A 24188-nucleotide genomic window follows, 5' to 3' on the forward strand; every position below is an offset into this window, starting at 1 on the left:
GATGCTTTGAAGCAGGATAATAAATAGCAGCCCTGGGACTTGCTCTTTCAGCTGTGTTCTTCTAACTAATAACATGCATCTTGGATTTCCCATACTGGCTCCCATGAGTAGGTGACTTTGTTCAGGATTTGCACTGGTCCAAGATGTCCCCAGCAAATATGGCTTTGCACAGATATCTTGGTGTGTTTCATAGTGTTTTCTTTTGCTCTCTGTTAATAGTTCACCTGGTTTTCAATTATTCATTCATTAAGTGGCTCAGATGGGAGATGGAATCACACTTAAAAGATGTGAGAATACTTAAACCACTGCAAGACCGAAAGGATGTGAAAACATAATCTGAGACATCATTTTTATACCATTATGAGCCCTACTTAAGTACTGTGAGGGGATAGGAGATGAAGGGATGTGGTGTCACACAGGGCATGGGATTTTGGTTGTGTTGGTGCTGCTTACATCCAATACAATAAACCCCAGAAATAACTATTCTCTAATTTATTAGTAACCTACAACTAACAGCAATGAATCAATTCAGTGCTGCAGCTAAGGGAAGCTGCGCATTAAATCTGTGTCTCAGCTACATCAGCCTGTCCTTTGCTGTAGCAAACTATAAACCTTTTCTTCTACTCCGCCTGCCTCTGAGCAGTGAAAAGTAAAGGTTAAAATGCTGCTCATGGAGGGAGCAGTGTTTGGGTTCTGGGGCTTGAAGGAGTAACATGTGGTGGTGATATGCTCTTTTATAGTGCCTCTATTCTGGGATCTCAAAATGTCATCAAGGCTGTTAAGTAATTAGAGCCTGTCAGCACCTTCACAAGCAAAGGTGGTGTTTTAATCACTGATAGCCAAGTGCTTTGAGCTACTGCATGGTGCTTTATGGGGAAGGAAGGGAAACCTTGGTGTGTTAGAAGTGGCAGGGATTGGAGGCAATGGGGTTTGGGTGCACACCCTATGGATGGGAAACTGAGGCAGGGTGAGGGTGAGTCACTATGAGCTGGGGGTCAGCGCTTGGACCACCACCCCATCCCCAGGGGGTCCTTGCCCTTGCATCCCATTGCTGATGGTGTTATCTTCAACACGATACCTCCAACCATGGATGAGCTCCCCAGCATGGATGGGCAGCAGTGGGGTTCACCCACGTCTGTTCATTCCTTTGTGTTTGCAAAGCTCTGGGTAAGGCAGTTTTGAAGGTTACCTTCAACATCTAAAGCATTTGCTTGAGAAAACTGAATAAAGGCTCCAAAAACCCAGGCTCTGGCCAGGAGCCAGGGTAATGTTCCCTGATCATCCTCTGCAGTGCTTGTCATCCTTGCCGTACTCCCAGAGTTGAAGGTAGATGTCTGTTACCACTTTCCTGTTCAGGCTATGGACCCTTCTCATCTTGACCCTGGCCGCCATGGGGACAACGAAGTGTCTTTTAAATTAAGCCTCAGGTTTTCATAGTCTGGAACATCACCATGTCAAACCTCAATACTGTGCTGGGCAATGGATTTTAATGCTGCTGCTGCCTCTCCTCTGTTGCAACCAAAGGTGCTTTAGGGCATTTTTGGGTTGCATCAGCCAGGCAGATGTGAGATGAGCGGGGTGCAGTGAGGGTGGCTTGGATGTGGGTAGAGGGGACCACAAGTGATGCTGCTGCCCTGAACCAGGCCACCATCCCTCCCCACCTCTCTGGGGTGGTTTGGGGGATGAAGGGCCTGCAAAGGAAGCATCCCTTTATGGATATCTCTTCTCTATCAGCCCCAGTGTGTCTTATCACACACTCAGGGATGCTTCTGCATCTTCCCAATAGCATCCGCAGCAGACGGGCTCATCCCCGCGCCCCTGCTGGCAGCAGAACCAGCTTCCCCCATTGCTGCTGAGGCAGCTGGAGCCGATGCTCCACCAGCCTGTGAGCACAAAGCTGCTTTTGCCTGTGTTATTTTGGGCTATTGCAGCATTTCTCTTGCTCTCATGGGAAACCGGCAATAGCAGAGCTGGTGGCATCTGCGCTACTGTTGAGCTCGCTGCTGACGCTGAGCTGCTTCCAGGTTTTGACCCAATTTGGTGCAGTTTTGATGGGCAAAGACCTGCAGGAAAAGATAAAAAGGCATCGGGAAGGTGCTGCGGGTTTGGGAAGCATCAAGCTTCCTGAAAGCTTCTCAGTGCAGAGTGTTGGAAGGAAAACCCACTTTGGGACTTGGTGCCATTGCCAAGATCAACCCCAAATCAGCTGCTATTGCAAGGCTGTTTGCGTTTGCACCCCTTGGATAAGGCAGCAGGGCCTGGCTGGATCCTGCCTTTGCCTCCTGCTGCTGCCTGGCATGTGTGGGGCTTCTGTAGGTAGCAGTGACATTCCCAGTGAGTTGCACCATGGCTTGGCAATGGCTGGATGCTTTTGATGGATGGTTGAGGCTCTGTGATAAAGGCCAGAAGAAATGCAAGGCTCTTGCCAATATATGCAGTAACTCTTCTCTGACTTCTGGTTTTCCCTTGTGTTTTTCCCTTGGCTGATATTCCTAGAAGTATAACTGATATGCTATCAACATCAGTTTTCCCTGCTCCTGTCAGCATCGTATAGCTGGGGACATCCCTCTTTTTTCCCCCTAGTGCAAGCATGGCCACAAAACCAAGCTCATAAAGCTGCTCACCCCAGCCCTGTCTCTCTAAAGGCCTTTCGTGCCCTGCAGTGGATGAGGCTATTGAAACTCTACAGCAATGTGCCCGTGTGTCCTTTTGAGCTCTGATGGCTCCCAGTGAGCTGTGTCCATCACTCACTGCATGGAGGGGGCAGAACTGGGGCAGTGCTTATGAATGGTCCCCACCAGCATGGAGGAGTTCTTTCCAGCTGCATCCACATGGAGCAGCTTCTTGCTCCCATGCTGGACCTGCCCTAACATCACCGTTACAACTGATCTACTACTTGTTGCCTTTGCTTAATGAAGTCTAGCAGGTCTAATGGCACTGCACATAATGAACTTTGAAAGGTAAATCTGTTTTGATGCACGTTTGACAAACTCCAAAGTGCTCTCTTCTTTGCTCAACAAGTTTTCCTGGCTCCCATCAGCTGGGAGAAGCCCAAGTGCCCAAATCGATCGGATAATTGCGATGGGGATTTGGTTCATTACATGAAGTGGCTGCTCAAGTGGATAATTGCAGATCTTGAGGTGTTTGTCCTACTTGCTGCTTTAGATTGAAGCGTATTTAGGTGCAATTTCACAGGTGTATAGGTACAAAACGACTTCTGTGGGGACACTGTGCATGCATTGACAGCATCACAAAGCTCAGTAACTCCTATCTCGGTGTGTTGGAAGGAAACAGACGGGAAGTCAAAGCACCAGGAGCCATTTCCAAGGCCCCCAGGGATGATGGGGACTGGGGAGTCTTTACAATGCTCCTGTGATGCTGGAGACCTTCTGGCTTGTGTTTCCAATGATACTCGGAGATCTTCAGTGTGGTCTGATTCCAGCAGACTGCTTCTGTATTCGTAAACTAACCTTTATCCAGTCACTAAAGCGTGGTTTGCTCCAGGTCATTCCCATTGGACTGGGGCACAAGTGGGCAATATGAATGTTAAATGATGTGAAAAACCTGTACTTGCATAGACGTGGGTTGTCTTGATGTGGTTGGAGTCACCATTCCTAGGGATAGGGACCTGGCTTCCTTATGGAGTGCGCTGAACACTGGCTTTTCCCAGGGAATAACAAACACCAGCGCTTGCGTAAAGCCCCTCATGCCTTCTGCACTACTTCTGCAAATAATCCTTGTTTATCATTCACTCTTGGCACAAAAAGACCTTTAAATTATTAAGGCACTAAATATTTTGCAGTGAAGGAATGGAGATAAAGCTCTTGGCAGAAACAAACTGCTGGGGAGAGGTTCCCTTCAGTGCGTTCGGTGCTTTAAAGTATGAGGAGAAAGAGCATGTGGGGGGACTGGGAATTCCTCACTTGATCACAAGATTTGCTTCTCTTAAAGCAGCTGCTTGGTGTGTGCTTTCCATAGACTTCTTAATACAGACTGGCCCTGTAGCACCATATGGGTACCCAAAGCTGTCCCAGCTCACCACGGGGATGGAGGTTGCCCGTTGTGGTTTAAGTGGCTTCATCCTGCCCCCAGCTCCACCACAGGAGTTTTTAAAGCCATTTCCTTGTGCTCGATGCTTCCTTGAGGGCAGTTCCAGTGGGAGCCCTGCCACAGGCCTGAAGCTCCTCTGGCTTCCAGTCATGGGACTCTATCCACTCTTCAGGAGTGGGATGTGCTGGTGGTGGTTCATGGTGCAGGTGTGTTGTGTGTGTCTGGTGTCCTACAACCAGCCTGTTGGTAAATCAGGGGTGAAACAGAGGATCTGATAAGCAGTGATTCTGCCACCTATTGCTGACTTTATCCTCATATTGCAGGAGCTAGCACTTGGCTCCTGGAGGCATGTAACCAGACAAGTGTGTATGTATACGTTTGCATATCAATGTACAGACACTATATATAGCTACATATGTATGTATTTAAATAGTTAAACCCGTGATCTAGCTCTTCTTTGGGGAGAGATTTCAAACATGAACCGTGGGGTTTGAACCCTCGGGTCCATAGCATCCCCCAGGATGCTCACAACAGTTGTTTGTATCATCTCAGCACCTTAAAGCATCTTACAGAGCCGATGCTTCCAGCCTGGGGTAAGCAAGGGGAGGGCAGAGACACTGGTCCTGCTCAGTGCATGTCCCCATCACATTGGTTTCAGCTTCTCTTTCCCCTTGCAGGAGACCTGTGCAACTGCAGCGCTGTGGGCAGTGCCAGCGTGGAATGCAACAGCACCACGGGGCAGTGCCCCTGCCTCGAGGGCTACACGGGGCTGCGCTGCGAGACCTGTGCCCAGGGCTTCTTCCCAGATCCAGATGCTCAACATCGGTGCCATCCCTGCGGGTGCAGCCCCGCCGGCTCCCTCAGTGCCCAGTGCGATGGGTGAGTAAGGTGGTGCTTCACTGAGCTGTGTGTGTGGCATCAGGATATGGGGTTATTTTGGGATGCGGGATGCAGATCGGGCAAGGATGGATCTTGGCATCTGGTGCTGGTATTTAGGGGGGGGAAAGAGACATGGAAAAGCAGGAAGGAAGCTGGGCTTATAAAAATTCATGAAGCATGTTCTTCCTGTCTTTCAAGAGCTGGAGTATAAAATTATCTATAGCTGTGGCACAAGCCCTGGCAGCCCACAAGGGAGGTAACTTGTGTTTCTGAGTTGTATGGAAGCAGAACATCTCCTCTTGTGCATCCTCTCGTCCTTGCGCATCCATTAGTCCCTATTGGATGGGACCGCCTTCATGCTCGAGGGGAGGTGGGGTGGAGCACAGCTTTGGAGAGGTTTATTTTCCATAGGGTTATTTATTACATGGAGGCACATGAAGCTTTATGCTCTGCCCTTGCCATGCAGCAGCCCGACAGCAGTGTCAGCTCCTGCCTTGCCTGTTGTTTAACCCTGCCACCTCCTCTCCTTGGCTGTGTTAAGAAAGTCACCACAGCTGACGCTTGAGCTGTTGTATAATGAATGTATTCCTCTTCATTTCACCTTACCCACCCTCACATTGTTCCTTTTAAAAGCCAGCATGCAATTATCTCCATTTCCAACCAGTGATCTGTCACTCAGATTTGTTGCTGAGTTGAGGGTGTCTCTGTGTTAATGCACAGAATGGGCTGAGCAGCAGCCTGACCCTTTGGGATGCTCTAGCCTTCCTGGGCTCCCTTCTCCTGCTGCCACCAGCAAAGGTGTTCCCAGTGCTCCAGGGCACTGCCAGGAGGGTGATACCTGTGTGCGGATGCAATGAGCTTGTGCTGGCATCAGCCTTGTTGTCTTTTAGGGCTTGGTTGCAGGCTCAGCGTGTGTTGAACATCTGCACTTTCCTGCCCAGGCTGGGGCTGAGTCAGAAGCGACATGTGCTGCAGGGACATGCTCTTTGCCATTATTGTATACATATATTTTGCTGTTCCAAACACCCAAACCCTCTGCTGATGTCCTTCCTTTTTGTTTCCATGCTGTATCTTTCTGCTTCTGTAAGCTCTGAAAAATCAGAACTTAGTAATGTTCCAGTTGACTGGAGTGGCTTTCTTACTACAAAAGGTGATTCTTGGGGGTGGAAAGCATAGAGTTTCACTTGGTTTGTTTAGTGGTTTGTATGGGAGGATGTGCCTGGCAGCATCAGGGATTGCCACAGACAAGAAAGAGTTTAGTTGGATTTACTAGAAAGGGAAATTGGGCAGAAAAGCAAATGGGGCAAATCTGATCTTCAAGGGCTGGGAGAGGAGGGAGGTGCTGCTGCAGCAACTGAATGAGCTGGGAGGGAGCGTTCTGAGTCACTGGGCAGCGGTGAAGTGCAGACATGGGTGATGATGTCTCGCATGGAGTGAGCCAAGAAACACCCTTGGGAGCTTCAGGTGAGATGCTCAGAGTTGTGAAGGAGAATGAGGTGGAGCTGGTGCTCATAGTGAGCCATAACTGCAATGTGTACGCACCCAGAAATGGCAGTGGGACCTCCCTTGCTTCTCCTCTTCAGCATCATTATACAGCCTTGAGGGATGTGGGAGATGTGGGATCCTCAGGCATTTAGAAGGGGCAGCATAGGGCACAATTTGGAGGAAGGCTGAGGGAGGAGGACTGATGGTAACAGAGCTGGCTTTGTGCTTTGCTTCTCTGCTTGGTGGGGTTTGCTGCAGATGGAGATGACCTCTGGGTGTTTAAAAAGAGGGAAATTAGGTCAGTTGTCTGTGGTGTAGGGCTGGGGGCGTCAGTGTGGCTGTGAGCGGGGCAGCCTCGTGCAGTGATTTATATGGGAAAATGAAGTGGGATGCAAAATCCGGCAGGAAAAATGCACCCATTCCTATTGCATCAAAGCAGGCAGCTGCAGATGGCAAAGTATGGGACTAGAGACATCAGCTGCTGTCAGTGGCTGGGATGGATGCTGGGATGTGGGTACCAGAGCGCATCCCTGTGGTGGGGTCTGTCCCGATGGGTGGGAGAACATCATCTGCATTGCAGGGACGTGTGTGTGTGAATCCAGGGATGGAGGGTTATGCTGGAAACAGTGGGTCTGGAGCCCTGGGTTTGATGTCTACCTGCTGCTGCATCCCTGGAAGAGCAGTGCATGTCTCTCCATCCCTCTGGGCAATCCCTGCTTGGGATGAGGCTCACAAGCATTGCGCAACACCAGTCACCAGCTTCTGTTTCATTGACATTAAAGCACTGTAAGCTGTATTTTAATGTACTCATTCCTCTACAGCACCAGCCCATCTCTGAGTTGCACAATTCTGTGTGCTGGCTTGAAACAGAAGCAACTGCTGTTGAGATCAGTGTCTGAGTGAAAGAGCAGTGTCATTTTGGACTGTGACACCCCCCCAGGTCTGAGGGGCAGGCTGAGCTCTCAGGGCACACAAAACATGCCTCAGCCATTTCAATCCACTTGCCCAGGCTTTTGTCAAACTGCCTTTTAAAGCATCACCATATGATGATGATGATCAGTGTTATTTCTAGGCATGCTCTGTGGCCGGCCAGATGGCACATCCCAGTACGCTGTTTATTAACCAGACCTCAAATGTAGCCCATCAAATACAAATACCAGAAATCCCTTTCCCGAGGCACAGAGTTGATTTTGGGAGTGAACATTGACCTGACATGCTGTCGCTGTGAATGGGCTCCATGGCCACTAATCAAAGGTCTGCTTTGGTGGTGGTTTAAATGTGATTATCTGGGGAGATCCACATAGATCCCCCTCTGGGATGGCAGAGAGTTTCTGTGCTCTGCTTTGGGTGGGTTTTGTGTTAGATGAAAAGCTGTGTGTAGTTGAAGCTGGAGCTTGCTGTGGGGCTGGATGCAATCCTAGGCTGACGTATCTTGGAGAAGGGGGAGTGTGTTGTCCCTACTGCGGTTAACGCCTAGAAACCTCAGATAAAACCACACTGCACTGGGTTGGATGCTGTGTGGATGCTTGCTAAAGATAGCTGTGGCCTGGAAGTGTTCATAGTCCATAGAGGAAGGGTGGGGACAGAAGCTGGGGTTTCAAGTGCTGTGGTCAAGGTCATGGAGTAGTGGAGAATGACAGGGACTCACATGGGTGCATGGAAGGCCTGTGCTCCTGCTGCAAAGCCCTGGTGGTGGTCCCAGCCCATGGCAATGTGGCCCCAGCCACATCAGCTGCATCTCTCACCATCCTTTGGTCCCCTCCAGTTGAAAGCTCTGCTGTCCTTTGAGGAAGCAAGACCATCCCTACCTGCTGGAGAAGGTCACCATACCCAGGCTGAGCAGCCCACATCTCCCAGGCTTGCATCCCTGTGCATTGATTTGTCTGTCATCTTCATATAGGCAGAGTCCTGTGTCTTGCACTCCTATCTCAAACTCCCTATGGCTGGGCAAGGAGCCCCCTTGGGCAGCAGTGGGGCTCTTCCTGCAGTCCTAGCACAGCCCTAGCCTCTGTGTCCTGCATTGTGGCCTTGCCCATTGTGTCCCCAGTGACTCATGGCACATCCCTGGGATGTGGCAGGGCTCTGCCTGGAAGCACAGGGCCAGAGGAAAGTGGTTTGGTCCAGGGGAAGCCTTTCCCTGCTGGAATGACACCAGGAGCTCACAGCTCTTTAACTGCATGAGGAAGTAGTTGTCCTGTGTTAACCTGTCCTCTGGCTGATCGATTTAAAGGAGCAGGAGTGCAGGCAGGAAGAGGCAGCCTGTGGCACCCTCCTGGTGAGCAGGAGACCTCAAATGATGCTGCATTTCACTTGTGTATTCATTTGTACTTTCCTAGCAGCCCTGACCAGCCCTGCTCTATGTGCTGCAGGCATAGAATCATGGAATGGTTTGGGTTGGAAGGGACCTCAGAGCTCATCCAGCTCCAACCCCTGCCACGGGCAGGGACACCTTCCACTGGAGCAGCTTGCTCCAAGGCCCTGTGTCCAACCTGGCCTTGAACACTGCCAGGGATGGGGCAGCCACAGCTTCTCTGGGCACCCTGTGCCAGTGCCTCAGCACCCTCCCAGGGAAGAGCTTCTGCCTAAGAGCTCATCTCAGTCTCCCCTCTGGCAGGTTAAAGCCATTCCCCTTGGCCTGTCCCTGCAGGCCCTTATTTCTCTAAGAGCTGAGCTTAAATACTGCTAGTATATAGTCACTCATGAAGGTGATGGGTTTGAAGCCTCTGCATCAAGAGACTGGCATGGTTCAGCCCTTGATTCCCTTTTTCCCTGGGAGGTTTTGGTTTTAAATGAACTCACCCCAGTTCCAGGGAAGAGAAAGTGATGCTTCCACCTCCAACTTCTGTTGCACTGTACCTGTGCTTGTGAACAAGAGGAGTGCTGCTGTTTGGTGCTTAAGGATTGCCACACGGTTTAACTAAACCTGGATTAAGCATCTAAACCAGGTTAGGCTTTTTCAGCTCCCTTAAGATCTAAACATAGGTAATACACTGTCATTGTCCCTACTGAAAACAGATGCATATTAAACTGTGGTCTTTATGTTGTTCCCCCTGCCTGTGGCTCAGTTTCCCCACAAGCAGGAGGGTGATGGGAAGCGGAGGCTCCAACATACTTGGAGGTAACATTAGCCTTGGTTCATGTCTGATGCTGAAACACACTGCCCCAGCATGCAGCACTCCATTCCCTCCCTAACTGAGCAGTATTTCCTTACTGCTGGCTGGGGACACAGCTTGCAGCATGGATCCTGGTTCATGCACGGTTCATGCCGCAGGCTCGGCATAAGTCATGTTAGAGAGAGCTCCTGTCCCTCATTTCCGTTCTAAAAGAAAAGATAAAGCACACATGTGAATGCCAAAGTGTTAATTCAGGGATGTTTTGCCCCCCTCAAGGGCATCTCATGCTTTGTGTTCACATTAGAATTAAGGCAGAGGCTCCCTGAGAGCATTCAGACACTGCTGTCCCCTGGAGCGGGGATGCTGTGGGGCTGAAAGGGGAGTGCTGTTCATAGGGCAGCCTCCATCCCTCTGTGCCTTCTTTGTAGTGAGCTTCTCTTTGGAGAGGCTGCTCTTGTGACCCTCACTCATATGGGGTGCTGCTGCTGAGGGTAAGGTCAGCAGCACTGGACAATGTTCTTTGTGAAGGGCTTTGAGTTGGAACTCCAACCCTTTTGGATTTGGGTTCCTGAAGGACCCTGGGGACCTGGTGGGATGTGAAAGGATGCAAAGAGATTGCAGAGGGGAAAAAGAATAAGGAATGTCGGTCCTGATGGTGTTGGGAAGTACCCAGGTGGGTTGCGGATTGAGCACCACGCGGTATGAAGCCACATGCGGCAGCATTTAGGGTTTTTGGTAGTCATAAAATGCAGATTCTATTGAAATTCAAGGTTTTTGTGGAGCTTCATCAGCCTGCGCGGGAAGGGTGCTCATGGCAATGGTTTGAAATGAGACCTCACATTCCCAGGGCTTCTGCACATCCCAACCACAGGAGGTTATCTGGGGGAAGGCGGTGGAGTTCTCACTTTGCATTGAGGAAGATCTTCATCTCCTGTCTCTAGGCTGTCATCACACTTCTGCAAGGGCTCTGCTTTGCATGGGAGCTGCATTTCCATGCCAATTAGCAGTCCAGCAAACCACACCGGGCACTGCTCCCCTCCGGAGAGAGACCTCCGGGAGCCCAGCTCCTCAAGAACTTTATTTTTAAACCCCAAACCAAGCCCCCCCTTTTCTCCTATTTTAAATGACTTCTGTAGATGGGCTGAGCACAAGCGGAGGCTCATTATCTCCCACTAATGCCTTGTCAGCATCACACTGCAGAGAACAGGGCTTTTTTTGTAGCAGAAGCAGTTACATGTGGACATCATAAGAAGAATAGAATCATAGAGTGGTTTTGGTTGGAAAGGACCTTAAGCTCCTCCAGTTCCAACCCCTTGCCATAGGCAGGGATGCCTCACACTAGACCATGTCACCCAAGGCTCTGTCCAATGTGGCCTTGATCAGTGCCCTGTTAGAGCATATTTTTGTGTGCTTTAACTATCTAAACCTCTCTCCTATTACAGACTCTTATACCCTTTACATCCAGTTTGCCCCACAATATTGTACCCCCACCCATGCTCACTCTGTTGCAGGCAGGGATGGGAAACGAGTGACCGGACACAGCAGCAGAGAAAGGCAGATTGTTATCATCTCCCCTACAGGAGTTGTGGCTTCTCTCAAATCCTGTTGTTTTCCAGCAGGCTTTGCTGTTCCTGTGTTGTCTGGTGCAGACTTGAAAACACTGACTGCCCTCAACAAACATATTGGCTCCATTTTTAAGCTCTTGTGGCTAGATTCTGGTTTAGGGGAGGTGGTGCCCAACCTGACCTTAGGCAGTGTGCTTTGCCCATGGCTTTTTCTGCTGCCTGAGAGGAGGCATCAGTTGAGATCTGATGGAGGGACTGTACTGGGTAAAACTGAGTCCAGTGGGGACCAGTCCCATCTCCCTGCCTTCCCCACTGATGCATCCTCTTCATTGATGTTACCCATCCCCATAGCGCTGTGATCTCCGGGGATGCTCTGAGAAGCTGGGACCCACCCATTGGGGTTGAGATTTTGTGGTTAGTTAGGTTTTTGCTGCTCCTCCTCATGCCAAACCCTAGAGGACCCCATCCAACCTCCCTCTCTGTTATGGTCTTCCCATTGCTTCCTCCCTTCCCAGCCACTGAGGTCCTGGCTGACAGCAGAGCCCTGGGATGGAGATTCCCTGCTTTCCCATCTGCATGGGGCATCCTTAGCGGGGGAGCCGGGGCCATGGAGGCGGCGGTGGCCAGACAAGGTGCCCCTTTGACACTCACAGAGTGGCCTTTCAGAGCTGTGAAGTGTCCCCGCTCCGTCTAGGGCTGCCATATAAACAGATGCTGTCCCCCAGCACAGAGCGAGGAATGCGGAGCACAATGGCCCAATGTTCCTCACAATAAAGCTCCGCTTCTTCTGCCCTCCACAAAGGCGGCTCTGAGCGGGGCTCACCCATGGGTGCACTAACCCTTCCTCTCGGGTGCTTTGGCTGTGGTTTGAGCTGATGGAGCAGGGAGGTGAAACCCAAACATGGGGCTTTTTCCTGCTCTCTGCTTCCCCATGTCCTCATAGTCAATGGACCTAAAAGAAGATCGTATGTGGGTCACGAGGGTTCCTCTGTCTGGGGTGAGCATCAACAGCGTTGGTTGTCCATGGAAGTGGCTTGGCGCTTTTAGCTTTCAGATGTTAACATCCCTGCGTTGCCCAAAGAGATTTATCTCCTGCTGTTGTCAGACATCACAGCAGATCAGCACAAAAGGAGCCGGGCTCGCTGGTGAAATGCACTGCTCTTGGTGACATCTCTTCTGAACCCACCTCATCTCGCAGCATCCTTTTGTCTTACTCCATCAGAGTGTGACAGAGCCTTTTCATGAGGGTTGTTTTACAGATGCTCGTGGTTCAGCAGCGTGTTCTCCCTCATTCATACTGAGCCCTGTCATTGCTGGTAATTGTATATGTTACAGGGGCACCTCTGGGTGCTGCTGGGATGGATGATGGGCTTATGTGTCATCAGAGGTTTACAAGGCGGTGGCTGAGAGGGGATATGCTTTAAATATAAAGGCACAGAAGGCTGGTGCTGAACTGTTTTGGCTGGCCCAGATATGGTCAGGCAGTCCCTGGGCACCCAGGTTCTTGTGGCATCTGGGAAAACATTCCAAATGAATTCCTCCCTTCCCTCCTTCTTGGGAGAAGAAAGGGGAAAAAGAAGAAAATCAATGATTAGAGGTTGCTGAGGTTTTGTGTTACACCATTAAACTGCACGGCATGTCTCCCAACAGCCCTTAAGGCTATGGTCCTCCATCTCATCCATCTTACGGCTGTCATGTCCCCTCCCTGACTTCAGGATGTTTCTGTGGAGGAGTGGAGACCCGCTGCAGATGCAACTGCACATTAGGAGCTGTCTCATATCACATATTTTAGTGCTTTTATGCTTTTCCCCTTGTGATGAAGCTCTCCTGTGCTGGGGGTACAAGGTGAGGGCAAATCCCATCAGTGTTGTCCTTCCCTGACCATCAGACCTGGGGGATGAAAATTCCCTGTGGGATGCTCTGTGGCTTCAGGCCAGACATGGGATAGGACTTTGGAGGTGTTGCCTGTTCTCTGTGCTCTAGGGGACACTTCCAAGTGGGGTCAAAACTCGTCCTCCTCTAGAACAGTAGCCAGAGTAATGCAAGAGTGGGGGTCTCTCCTGTATCCCCTTCTGTAGCTGTGAAGCTGCAGTCCCATGTAAAACCCCATCACAGGCAACGTTTTGTTGCCACTAGTGGCACAGATCACTTGGCAAGTGATGGGGTTTCCTGTATCCAGTGGCTATTTCCCCTTGGGTGGAATGGAAGTGAAACCAGACTGGCTTTTGCAGATACATTTTTGGGATTTAGGCTGTACCCCTTGCCCAATACTTGCTTTTATATATGACCCCTGCCTGGTGCCTGCTACCCTGTATGTCAGCATCCTGCAGTGAGCACATCCAGCCCCAAGCTATTGCCCTGCAGGCATCAAGGCAGCAGCTCTTAAGGTATGACACAAAGCCCATAGTTCTGATCAGACGCATGAGCCCCTGCCTTGGGAGATCCCAAACCTGGCCTCAAGTGTGGCCTTTGCCCTTGGGTATTGGATCACTCAGTGCTGGATCCAAGCCTTGCACATGCTCTGCCCCTATCCCCACTGGCTGGCTAATCACTGCTGGCTCCCTCTGCCAGGGCTTCATGTGCCGGTGATGGTTTTAATCATTAGGAAATGTATATAAAGTTGATGGATGATGTGATATGCACTACCTACATGGTCTTTAAAGTAAGTATATTCATAAAAAACTAGGAGAAACAGAGGCTTTTGTTACTGGAAGCCTGTTTTTGCCCCAACATCGATTCTTTTGTGAGAGCTGCACACTGGTTGGCTTTAATGGAGTTAATAATCATCTGAAATGGAGTCCAGCAATTGATGTTATTGCATCAAAATGTTTCCCTCCTTCCCTTCCCCCTCTTTTTCCCCCTGTTTCCCCCCAAAACAGAAATTCCTGGCTAATGCTCAAAATCCAGTTCAGTTCTCACCATGCAAGTATTAAACTGTGGGTCTTTTCTTTCAAGTTTCTGAATTCTTATGTGCACAATTGGTCTGTTAACAGCACTTTTTTTTTTCTGTGTGGTTTCAATGCATTTATATCATTGACCTTTGCTTTAAAAAGTGTCTGACAGCCTTTGCTGGGCTGGAGCTATAAAAAGGAGTGTTGTAAGGGGGCTTTATTCTATGGAAGCAATGACCACAGGCAAAGCTTTATATTTGCTGAGTGATTTAATTCTTGCACATGCAGAACTTGGCTCTGGGCCACATGTAACATGTTGAGAAAAGGTCTGTTTGAGAGGCATTAAACCCAAACTTTACTAAACTGCCTTTTTTTTTGTACATATATATATATATAGCTTTGTTTCCTGTTATTTTTAAGCTAACAAGTCAAATCAAGGGATACTGCTCCCAAAATGCTGCGCTGAGCTCTAGCAGAGCCACTGGGGAAATAAAGCTCCTTTAAAGCAATGAAGTGGGAGTCTGGATGGAGGGGTGCCTGCTGAGAGGAAGATGAGGGTGGCAATGTAAAGGCTTAATGGAGGGACAGGAGAGGATAAAACGGGGCACTCTGGACTCCAGCTTGGGAGGGTGAACATTGACCACCTGTAGTGCTTGGTCCAGCTATGTCCTACTTATAAGGCACATCCTATGAGTAAACACAGGTGTGTTTTCAGGTTAAGCATCAGTTCCCCCCCATTAGTTGCTTTTCCCTGCTTGGATCTGCCTGTTCCCTGCCTACATACAGGAATATCTGACTGGGAGCAGTTAAAAACAAATAGACCCAAACTTTCTGTTTGTTCTCATTTCCAACACTGTGACAACGCTTGGATGAACGTTGGGTCTTGTGAAAAGCTCTTTCAAAGTCAAATGTACTGAGCTGCTTAACAGCATCCCTTTGAATTGTGCATCTGCCTGCTGCAACTCCAGATAATGGTCTGGAAAGGAGGAGACGTCATCTTTCTTTTTCTCCTTCTTGTAATCAGTCCATTGAATAAGCCTGAAGTTTCACATGCTGGAACTATTTAATTGTGTACCCACTTGGGCCGAGTTCCGTGTTTTGGTGTGCCTTTGAGTGTTTCCTCTTCCTTTGGCAAGCAACTGAACAAGAGAAATACTAAATGATGTTAATTTCCAACGGAAGCAATGTCTTCCCCAAAACATTGCAATCTACTGCATCTTAATGAAAACCAACACATCAACAGTGCACTGAGCCATTTGGAGCCTCAGCCTCTATTGGTTTTAATCAGCAGGTTTTTTCCAGGGGCTTTTAGAAGCAAACTGCATTGCTCACTCTTCCCCAGGAGGAGAGAGGGAGAACAATAGGTTATCTCTGTGCAGGCACATTGAACCCTGGAATACTGAATTAAACAAGTGTAGGGATAGGGAGGAGGTAATACAGGGGGAGAGCTGAGAGGAGGATGAAGCCATTGGTGGTACCTGCTTTGTCTACTGCGGCTTCAAATGAAGCCATCTTCTGTAGGAGACTAGATCATGGTTTTTTGGGAAGAACTTCTGCCTAAGAGCTCATCTCAATCTCCCCTCTGGCAGGTTAAAGCCATTCTCCTGTGTCCTGTCCCTACATACCCTTGTTTCCCTGAGAGTTGAGCTTAAATGCTACTAGTATATAGTCACTTATGAAAGCGATGGGTTTGAAGCCTCTACGTCAAGAGACTGGCATGGAAAGCCAAAGGAATGAGGGTAACCTTTGCTTTTTATAGCCTCTTGGTATTTGCTCATGCCAGCTGACACCAATACCCTCTGTTTTAACTGCGCAGAGCTCCACCCTCTGTGCACTTCAGACTCTGTGCCCAAGTAAACAGGCTCCTGGCTGGGGTTAGTGTAGTGGAAACTGCTGGGGAAGGGAAAATCCTCTCTTGTCTTTCCTTGGTTCCTGCTGGGTAGAAGAAGGTGACTGGAGTGAGAGCCTTTGCCTGGGTGGCTTTGGGGATGCTGCGTGGAAGGGATGAATAGGATCATGAAGGAGAGCAAGTGGCTCATGCCTGCTGAAATCCAGGCAAGACACCCGAGATGCTGTGCTCTTGAAGGAGCAGGAAAAGCTCCTGGTGAGCAGGGAATTGTCCACTCTCCCAAAAATCTGGGGAGTGCTGGTTGGTATCCATGTGGGGAGAGGTGATCATCCATGTGGGTGCTCTTTTATGGTCGAGGTGTAGGGCTCATGGGTGTCTCACTGTCCTGCATGACCTGGGGCAGGTGCCTGAGGAAGCTGGGAAGGGAGAGAGGCTGTTGGAGCATCTGCTGCGGGTAATGCATGAGGATGGCTTTGGGCCAAGGCTTTCCACAGTGAGCGATGGTTTCTGGTGCCCAGCTCAAGATTGCTGTCAAGGCAACTGCTTTTGCAGAGATTTAATCTCTCCTGAACTCCCCATCGCTTTTGGAAGTTGTTGCCTATGGGTTTCATATTGTGCTTCCAGAAGAGTTCACCTCCTCTGGAAAGGGAGTCCAAATCACTGACCAGAGGTTTGCACTTTGGATGCCTCTCAGTACATCCAGATCTCACTGTTTGTTTTTTCCATACGCAGCTCTGGGAAATGCCAGTGTAAAGTTGGTGTCATGGACCTGAAGTGTGACCGGTGCAGTGACGGATACTACAGGTTTAATGAAACCACGTGCGAGCCGTGCCAGTGCAACAACCACTCCAAGACCTGCAACAGCTCCACAGGTAACCTTCCCCCTGTGACCACAGTGGGTGCAGGCTTTACCTGCCTCATCTGTCTCTGGTTTTTGTCATTTTTGTGCAGCAGAGTTCTGCTCTCATCCTCTTTATCTGCATCTTTAGAATCATAGAATTTAGGCCTTGAGTACCCAGAATCTTTACATTTAAACTGACATTAAAATGCAGCTTTGGAGCTAGTCTTCCTCTCAAGGAAGTCAATAAAGACAGCATTATCCACCTCAGGCTGCAGTGCAGAGCCTTTATTCTGCAGTCTCTATTGGAAATCAGTGCTCCATTGTTCTCTGCTTACCCAAATACACAACACTGGCTTTTAAGGAGCTGTTGTTTAACTGCTGTTTACCTGGCAACATCTACTGCACTAGCACTGAGGTAAGGTGACTGTTATTGCCACAGAGGACACTATTAGTGCTAGAAAAAACTGGCAGCACCTAATTAATATTGCCCACTTCTTATAAGTTTGCCTTGTTCCTTTTCCTTGATCACTTCTTTGGCTGTATCTCACTCATGCAGATGCTGATAGAGTGCAAATCTTGAGGTACCTGTGCTTGAAGAGCTTATGGGAGGGCACAGGGATCCTAATTGCTTTTCCATTTCCACCGAAAGGAGAGATCCCAGAGGAGGAATGTTATGTGACTCCTGCACAATCCCCACTTTAGCAGCAAAAATCACACTCCAAAATCCAGATTCTCGTCAGAACTTCCAGGCTGAAATGCAGTTCTGTGATATTTATGCAGGAGCTTAGAAAGAAGTAATATTTTCAAAGTCTTTGTAGGGGTTTTTGTAGGTGGCAGAGAGGCAGAGCTCATTAAAGAAGGTGATTTGGGGTAATTTCTGCACCACTGTCTCTTCCCTCATGTCCTGTATGTTTCATAGAATCACAGACTGGTTTGGGTTTGAAAGGACCTTAAAGCTCATCCAGTTCCAAATTCCTGCCATGGGCAGGGACACCTTCCAACAGACTGTGTTGCTCCAAGCCCTGTGCAACCTGGCCTTGAAAAGCAGAGGAATGGGCAGCTAATGCCCTGATCCTGCTGAGCATCAGTTAGCACTGGGCACCAGACCTACACTGATGAATTACTGCATTCGTTCCTCTATGGAACTGTATGTGCTTCTGTCCTACCAATATTGAAGCATACAAGACTGTACCTAAAGCTGTGCACACATGAGCTGTGTTACTGATTTGGAGCTGGCTGTGTGGGTTTTGTGAAGGAGGAAGATAATCTGCTCTCCCATTTTCTTCCTCAGTGTTCCCCCTGCTCTTGATTTAATTAAAACCCCAAACCCCAGCACAGATCTTGCCCCTGGGATGGGGCTGTGCAGCAGCCCTTCAGCTGGAGCTGCCCACAGCACTGCAAAGAAAAACCCTCTTTTTGGTTAATGCCCTATTCTTGAGTATACAAAAATCCCTTTTTTCCCCCCCCAAATTTCCTCCATCTGCTTTATTTGCTGCGAGGGGTGGGAGAACCCAACAAAACCAGAGCAGAGCACAGTTGATTAACAATTAGGTCTGACATCTAATAAGTAACACAGCGCTCAGCCTGCTCTAGACACTGCACTCTGTGTGACCTCCCCAGCTTTACATCAACTCTATGTGGTCTTTGTCACATTTTCAAGCTTTCTTTGGCATCAATGCTGTTCTTTGGGCTCCCTCTGCCGGCTTTACAACCGGCTCCACTCAGCATTCCATAGGCCAGGAGGAATATTTAATATCACTGGGCTGGGAATCAGGCAGCTCCCGAGGCAACAGAGCTTCCTTTGACACTTGCGCCCTGTTTTACGTCAGTGCAGTGAGTTTGGTTGCTGCTTCCCAGTTGGGATATTGGGAAGTTTGATCCTTCCTGAGGGAGTTATCAGGATGGGAAGTGCTATTAATTATTAAGGCTTTCCATAGTGATACCTGATTGCAAGCCCATGCATGCTGTGCACAGCAGAGCGACTTGCTGACTCATTGGAAACACAGCCATCTCACAGGGTTCAGGTAAAGAAATGCGAGTAATTCCTGCTGATGGGAAAGACATTGGTCCTGAAATTACCAAGTCTGTACAAACTCCAGATTTATGCCACCATTAAAGCCTGCAGAGCATGGTTCAAGGCACCCTTGCTGCTGATAGGGCAGATAAACCTTCCCTGAGCTGCTCTGTCCCAGGCATCCCAGTGAAGCAGCTGATGGAGGTTTGCAGATCATTTCCCCTCAAACCTGACATCTCTCCCACAAAAACCACTGGCTCGTGGCTGACATGCTGTTGGGTGAAGAACAAACAGTGTGTGGGAGCTGTTTGTGAACGTCCTTAGTCATCAGGGCGCTGCCAGCACCATTGTGCGAGTGAATCATTCCCAAAGTGGGTCTGCTTCCTGCCCTTGGCATGAGGGTCGGCTCCAAGGACATGCCAGGGATGCTCAGGGATGCTGAACTGCAGAGTCATCACTGTGCAGAGAGAAGGAGCCATGCAGCATGTTGGGATTGCAAGGGAGCCAAACTGCTCCAGTATGAATAAGAGAATCTGCTGTGTGGTTTGTTTTCTTTTTTAACAGTCAGCATTAACCTAATTCAGAGGGTTTTGTGTGCTTAATGTTGATGAGACTTTTCCATAGCCCTATAGCACTGCCAGATTAGCTCAGTGAATCTCCTGTCTGGGCTTTTATATACAGGGAATAAACCACTGTGCTGCCTTGGTTTGTTAGAAGGTGGCTGTTGCCTTTTCAGAGTCCTGTACATGGGATTTAATAATCTCAGCTTCCCTCAGGTCACTGCCACCTTGTCGAGGAGCCTGCTGAATTACAGAATGTTCCTGTTGATGGATGGGCTTTTGATAGAGGCTGCGTTTTTATAACCAGGGATGTATTTCTTTCTCTGGCTACAAAATGCAATTTAAAGGGCCACTGGGACACAGCCTCTGCTAAGACACAGCACGTTGATTTTCTGATTCTGGGGCTTCCCTGAATCCTTCAGGAAAGGGATGTGACTCACATGAACTCCCAGTTCTCCTCTGGTTCTTTGGTCAGTCACTGCTGCTGCCTTCTTCCTGTGATGGGGATGGAGGAGCTAGAGCTGCATGGATGGGATGGAGCCATCTGCCCCCAAAGCAGGAGAGCAGCACTTCCTTACCCCAACCACCAGGTCTAAGGTGTAGGAAGAGGTTGTGCACAAAAAGAAGGCAATGAACTGGAGGGACCCCTCGTGGGAGTGGGGGTTTGAAGCCTCAGGATTCCATCTCACTGATGGAATCAAATGCAAACTGAAACCCCTTTCCTTGAGGACCATTTAATATTGATAGCATGTGTTTACCTGCGCTGACCTTTCAGTGAGGAGCTGCATGCCTCTCTTCTGGGGCTGCCTACTTTTTCACATTATATATGTGTGCATATGGAGTAGGGGTGAGGTCGTAAGAGGCCAGGATCATGTTTTGGCCAGAGGGCATCCAAAAATCACCTGTGAGCTCTGATAATTGAGGGCGCTCCATGCGGATTCATGCTCCAAATGTTCCACTCCAGTTCCTGCTCCTCAGTGGTTGCTTGTGCTCCTGTCCCTTCCCCAGGCATCTGCCTGCACTGCCAGGGGAACACTGAGGGGAACCACTGCGAGCTCTGCAAGGAGGGATTCTACAGAAGCACCCATCCTGCCCACTCCTGCCATCGCTGCCCGTGCTCCACCGTGGCATCGACCGGAACGTGTCGCATACGTAAGGCTTTCCCTTTGGTCTCACTCCTCAGATAATGAATGTAGTGCTTTACAATTAGGTTGCCACTCAGTGTGCATCAGCCTAGCAAGGGGTTTATAGCCCATGAACCTGTCTGTGGGAGCCAGAGCACCTTGTGGAAGCAGCGCTTGGCACGATGCATCCCTGGTGCTTGTGTTGCCTCTTGTGAGAGAAGCTGTGCAGTGGAGGGCATCAGGAATGTGTTTCTGCTCTGTTTTCATGTAATTAAGAGAAGTTATAGCTGTAATAAACATAAGGCTTTTTTTGATATTTCTTCAATCAGTTTTACAATCAAGCCACCTCTGGCTTTGTATAGCCCCAAAAGCTCCTGCAGATTCCTAACACCCCTGATATAGTTCCAGCTGTTTGCTGAAATTGGCTGTTTGAGATGGGAATGCTCAGGAGTAATCATCTGTTTGCTTAGCACCATGCTGAGCGTGCTCTGTGATGCTGGTACAAGGCATCAGAAATCCCAAGAGCTTCTGTTTAACCCCTGGGGACAAAGAAAATGCTGCAGGTCAAAAGTTGTATTTTCAGCTTAAAATCTGAGATTGGTTAATACTCAATGGCTGATTTTTTTGTCACAGTGGCTTGTGGTCAGGTCCCTAAGAACAAACCCCACAGCGGCTGTTTCTCTCCAGGGGGTATGATGCATCCCGTTTGCTTTCTGTATTCTCTAGATCATGGTGAAAGTGCCCCAAGGTGTGACAAGTGCAAAACTGGGTACACTGGCCCAAACTGCAACCGCTGTGACAACGGCTACTACAACTCTGACAGCATCTGCGTGACGTGTAAGTGCAACGGGAACGTGGACCCAGCGCAGTCGCCCAGCGTGTGCCGGCCGGACAGCGGGGAGTGCATCGGCTGCCTGTACCACACCGCCGGCTTCCACTGCGAGCGGTGTGAGGATGGCTATATCCGAGACCCCGACGGGACCAACTGCACCAAGAAAGGTAGAACACACTCCTCCTGAAGGCTGGGAAAGGGGATCATAGAATCACAGAATGGTTTGGGTTGGAAAGGACCTTAAGATCACTCAGTTCCAAACCCCTCATAGGCAGGGATGCCTCACCACCCTCACAGGAAAGAGCCTCTTCCTTACATCTCACCTGAAATTCCTCTTTTTCAGTTTAAGCCCATCACCCTTGTCCTGTTGCTACAGTCCCTGATAAACAGTCCTTCCTTGGCATCGTTGTGTCCCCCTTCAGATACTGGAAGGCTGCTATGAATGTTGTTTATTGTTCAGGTTGGTTTAGATTTGTCTAGCCTGTGTTACAGGGAAGAAAACCAGGCCATGTTGTTGCCTACTGGCTTTGAAATCTCATTGAGATTTACCTCTGTACCCTCCCTGAATCCCAGACTGCAGCAGGCACCTCTAGTGAGCAAGCTGTTTGCAGTATATTTACATGTAGGTTTTCAGATTTCCATTGCTTGATATACATGATCTTAGTGCCCAGTGAATTGTCCTTCTTGACCGGTCCATCCAACAGCACTGCCTAGTTCTCTAGAAAGGGTGTTTAGAATGAATCTTGTCACTCCTCATACTCTGCAGACACTATTTGGGCCAAATTTTAGATATCAGAGAGTCAACCTCAGAATTTACTGGTATTCACTCTGGGAGTCTCTCATCAGTCTTCAATCCACATCCAAGACACTGCACGTAGCATCTCTGACACAAACTGGCTCTGGCACTTAGAGAAGCCACTGCACAACATGAGGACTCATAGTAAAATGAGAGAAAATGGTTCTTAAGTTGCTCCTTCAGTGGTTATCAGGAGTTTGGTCCACAAGGTGGATCTCCAGCTCCATGCATGGAAATGTTACTGGTGTTATGGATTAGATAAGAGAACCCAAGAGTCTGGGAAAGTATTTGGGCCTGGATTTGTCCTTGTCACCAGCAGAGATTTAATTCAGATCTTCTGTTAGGAGCTAATGTGGTTGTCACTCCCATGCTGCTCTCTGGAGGTGCAATCACAGCATCCCGGTCTGCTCAGAGAGATGATCAATACAGAAAAGTTGAATGCTCATTACCGGGCACTGTACCGTTACAAGGCTGGAAATGGCACTTTTGCATCGTCTCACCCATTATGTCCCCCTGCACAGCCCTCTATGCAGAGAGCTGCATGACTGCTGCATTAAAATCCATGAGTATGGCTTGGCTTGGAGACTTGTAGCTTTCACCATTCAGTTTGATTTTAATGGCATTGTTATAGCCAATTCTGATGTAAGGAAGGGCTGAACCCTTTCAAAGGGAGTGGGACACATTCTTCTAGCCTTCTTGTTTCCTTGGTACCCCTTTTCCCCTTTCTTATTAAGTAACTAAAGAGGCACACAGTTTCTTTCCAGTTTCTTACACACAATTTGCCTCAAATTGACACACAGAGGTACTGTGTTTTAACCACTTTTTGGTTAAGACCTTCATAAGCCACTAGTGCATTTGAATAGCCTAGTTTTGAGTGGCTTCTAGAGCAGAATCATCACCTAGATGATGATTTAAGTCTCTATTTAAATGCTTGCAGTTGGAACAAGCCAGCATAAAGCTAAACCCAACCTCCAGTATCTACAGAGTCTTAAACCTGACCAAGATTTTGGTGCTTTCAGGGCTGGTGGAGAGATACCCAAAGGATGTGTGGGATGACCCAAGTCAGTGTTTTAGAGCCAAGTTAGTGTTTTAGACCTGTGGGTGATTGGTGTTTCTGGTGAAGCAAAGCAGCAAGGACTCAGTGGTGCAGAGTGGCCCCGTGCCACCCAGCTCAGCATCACAGCCATCCCTGAGAGCTGGCACAGGGACTGCTGGCACAGGCCTGGCTCCTGCTGGGGCTCATTCACTGTGGGACATAGCAGAAGCTTTGCAGGGCCTGCATTTCAATCAGGCAGCTGGATATGACGCTCATGTCAAAGCTGCCAAAGCAGCCCATTGACTGAACATCTGCCGCTCTCAAGGAGCTGCTTGTGGACATCTGGAGGGTTGGCACAGCCCTGGTGAGCAGGAACAGGCATGGCTGTGTCACAGCTCAAAGCGACAGCCCGTGCTCAGAGCAGGGCACTGTTGCACCATGACGTTACCGTCGGTTCCAGGAAGTGTTTTCACCCGTGTCCCCCTGCCAGCGCTGAGCTGATGCTGACTCGCAAATAAAGCCCAGCAAAGTCCTGTTTCCTTGCTGGTGAATCAGCCATTGTCTCCGTTCTGGGGTTTTATTTCTAATTATAGCTACCAAGCCAGGGTTTGCCAAGAATTGAGTGTTAATACAGGAATTTGGAAAGGATGACTGAATTCCTCGTGCCCTTCTCTCAAAGCTGTATCCAGGAACCTCTTGCTTCTGTCACGTTGCTTCCTACTGCAAAATTCTGCCTGTGATCCCATAGAGAAATATGCCTTTGTGGCAATCAGCATCCTGAATATCCTTATCAACCTCAGGCAGGACCTGCAGAGAACAGAGGAGCTTCTCCAGGGAGGAGACTCTGAACAGGAGGCTAAATTAGGTGTGTGATGCCCCCTTCATAGGAGTTTCTTCATTGCCTGAGCTGGGAACGTGGCAGTCCAAAGTTAACTCGTGGGAGTTCCCCTGAGGGCCTGTGGTAAGAGATGCGCTGAATATTTCCAGCTCCTGTTGCCATTGGAGATGCAGCTTAGTGCAAAATTAGTCCTTTGGAAGTGACTCTCCTCAGTCATAATTAGTAGACATTCTCTTTGGGAGAGCTGGATCAATACAACAGCACCATCAGCTGTAATTGCTGCAGCTGTAAGTGGGTTTAAAATAAAGTTGCATT

At 49.0% G+C, this 24188-nt stretch overlaps 1 protein-coding gene across 1 annotated transcript in view; it reads left to right on the top strand.

Annotated features, from left to right (window-relative positions):
* The window catches only part of MEGF9 (multiple EGF like domains 9), a 47870-nt gene that overhangs the window by 17963 nt on the left and 5719 nt on the right, over positions 1–24188 (top strand). Inside the window, exons 2-5 of the mRNA XM_062640298.1 lie at positions 4728–4929; positions 16565–16704; positions 20256–20399; positions 21098–21370. Of these exons, the coding sequence (XP_062496282.1) occupies positions 4728–4929; positions 16565–16704; positions 20256–20399; positions 21098–21370 (759 nt within the window). The remainder of the gene's footprint in view (positions 1–4727; positions 4930–16564; positions 16705–20255; positions 20400–21097; positions 21371–24188) is intronic.

The sequence above is a fragment of the Pezoporus occidentalis genome, unplaced genomic scaffold, assembly GCF_034315485.1.
Source record: "Pezoporus occidentalis ecotype Australia unplaced genomic scaffold, CSIRO_AGI_Poc_V1 ctg64, whole genome shotgun sequence".
In the NCBI taxonomy this organism is placed as follows: Eukaryota; Metazoa; Chordata; class Aves; order Psittaciformes; family Psittacidae; genus Pezoporus; species Pezoporus occidentalis.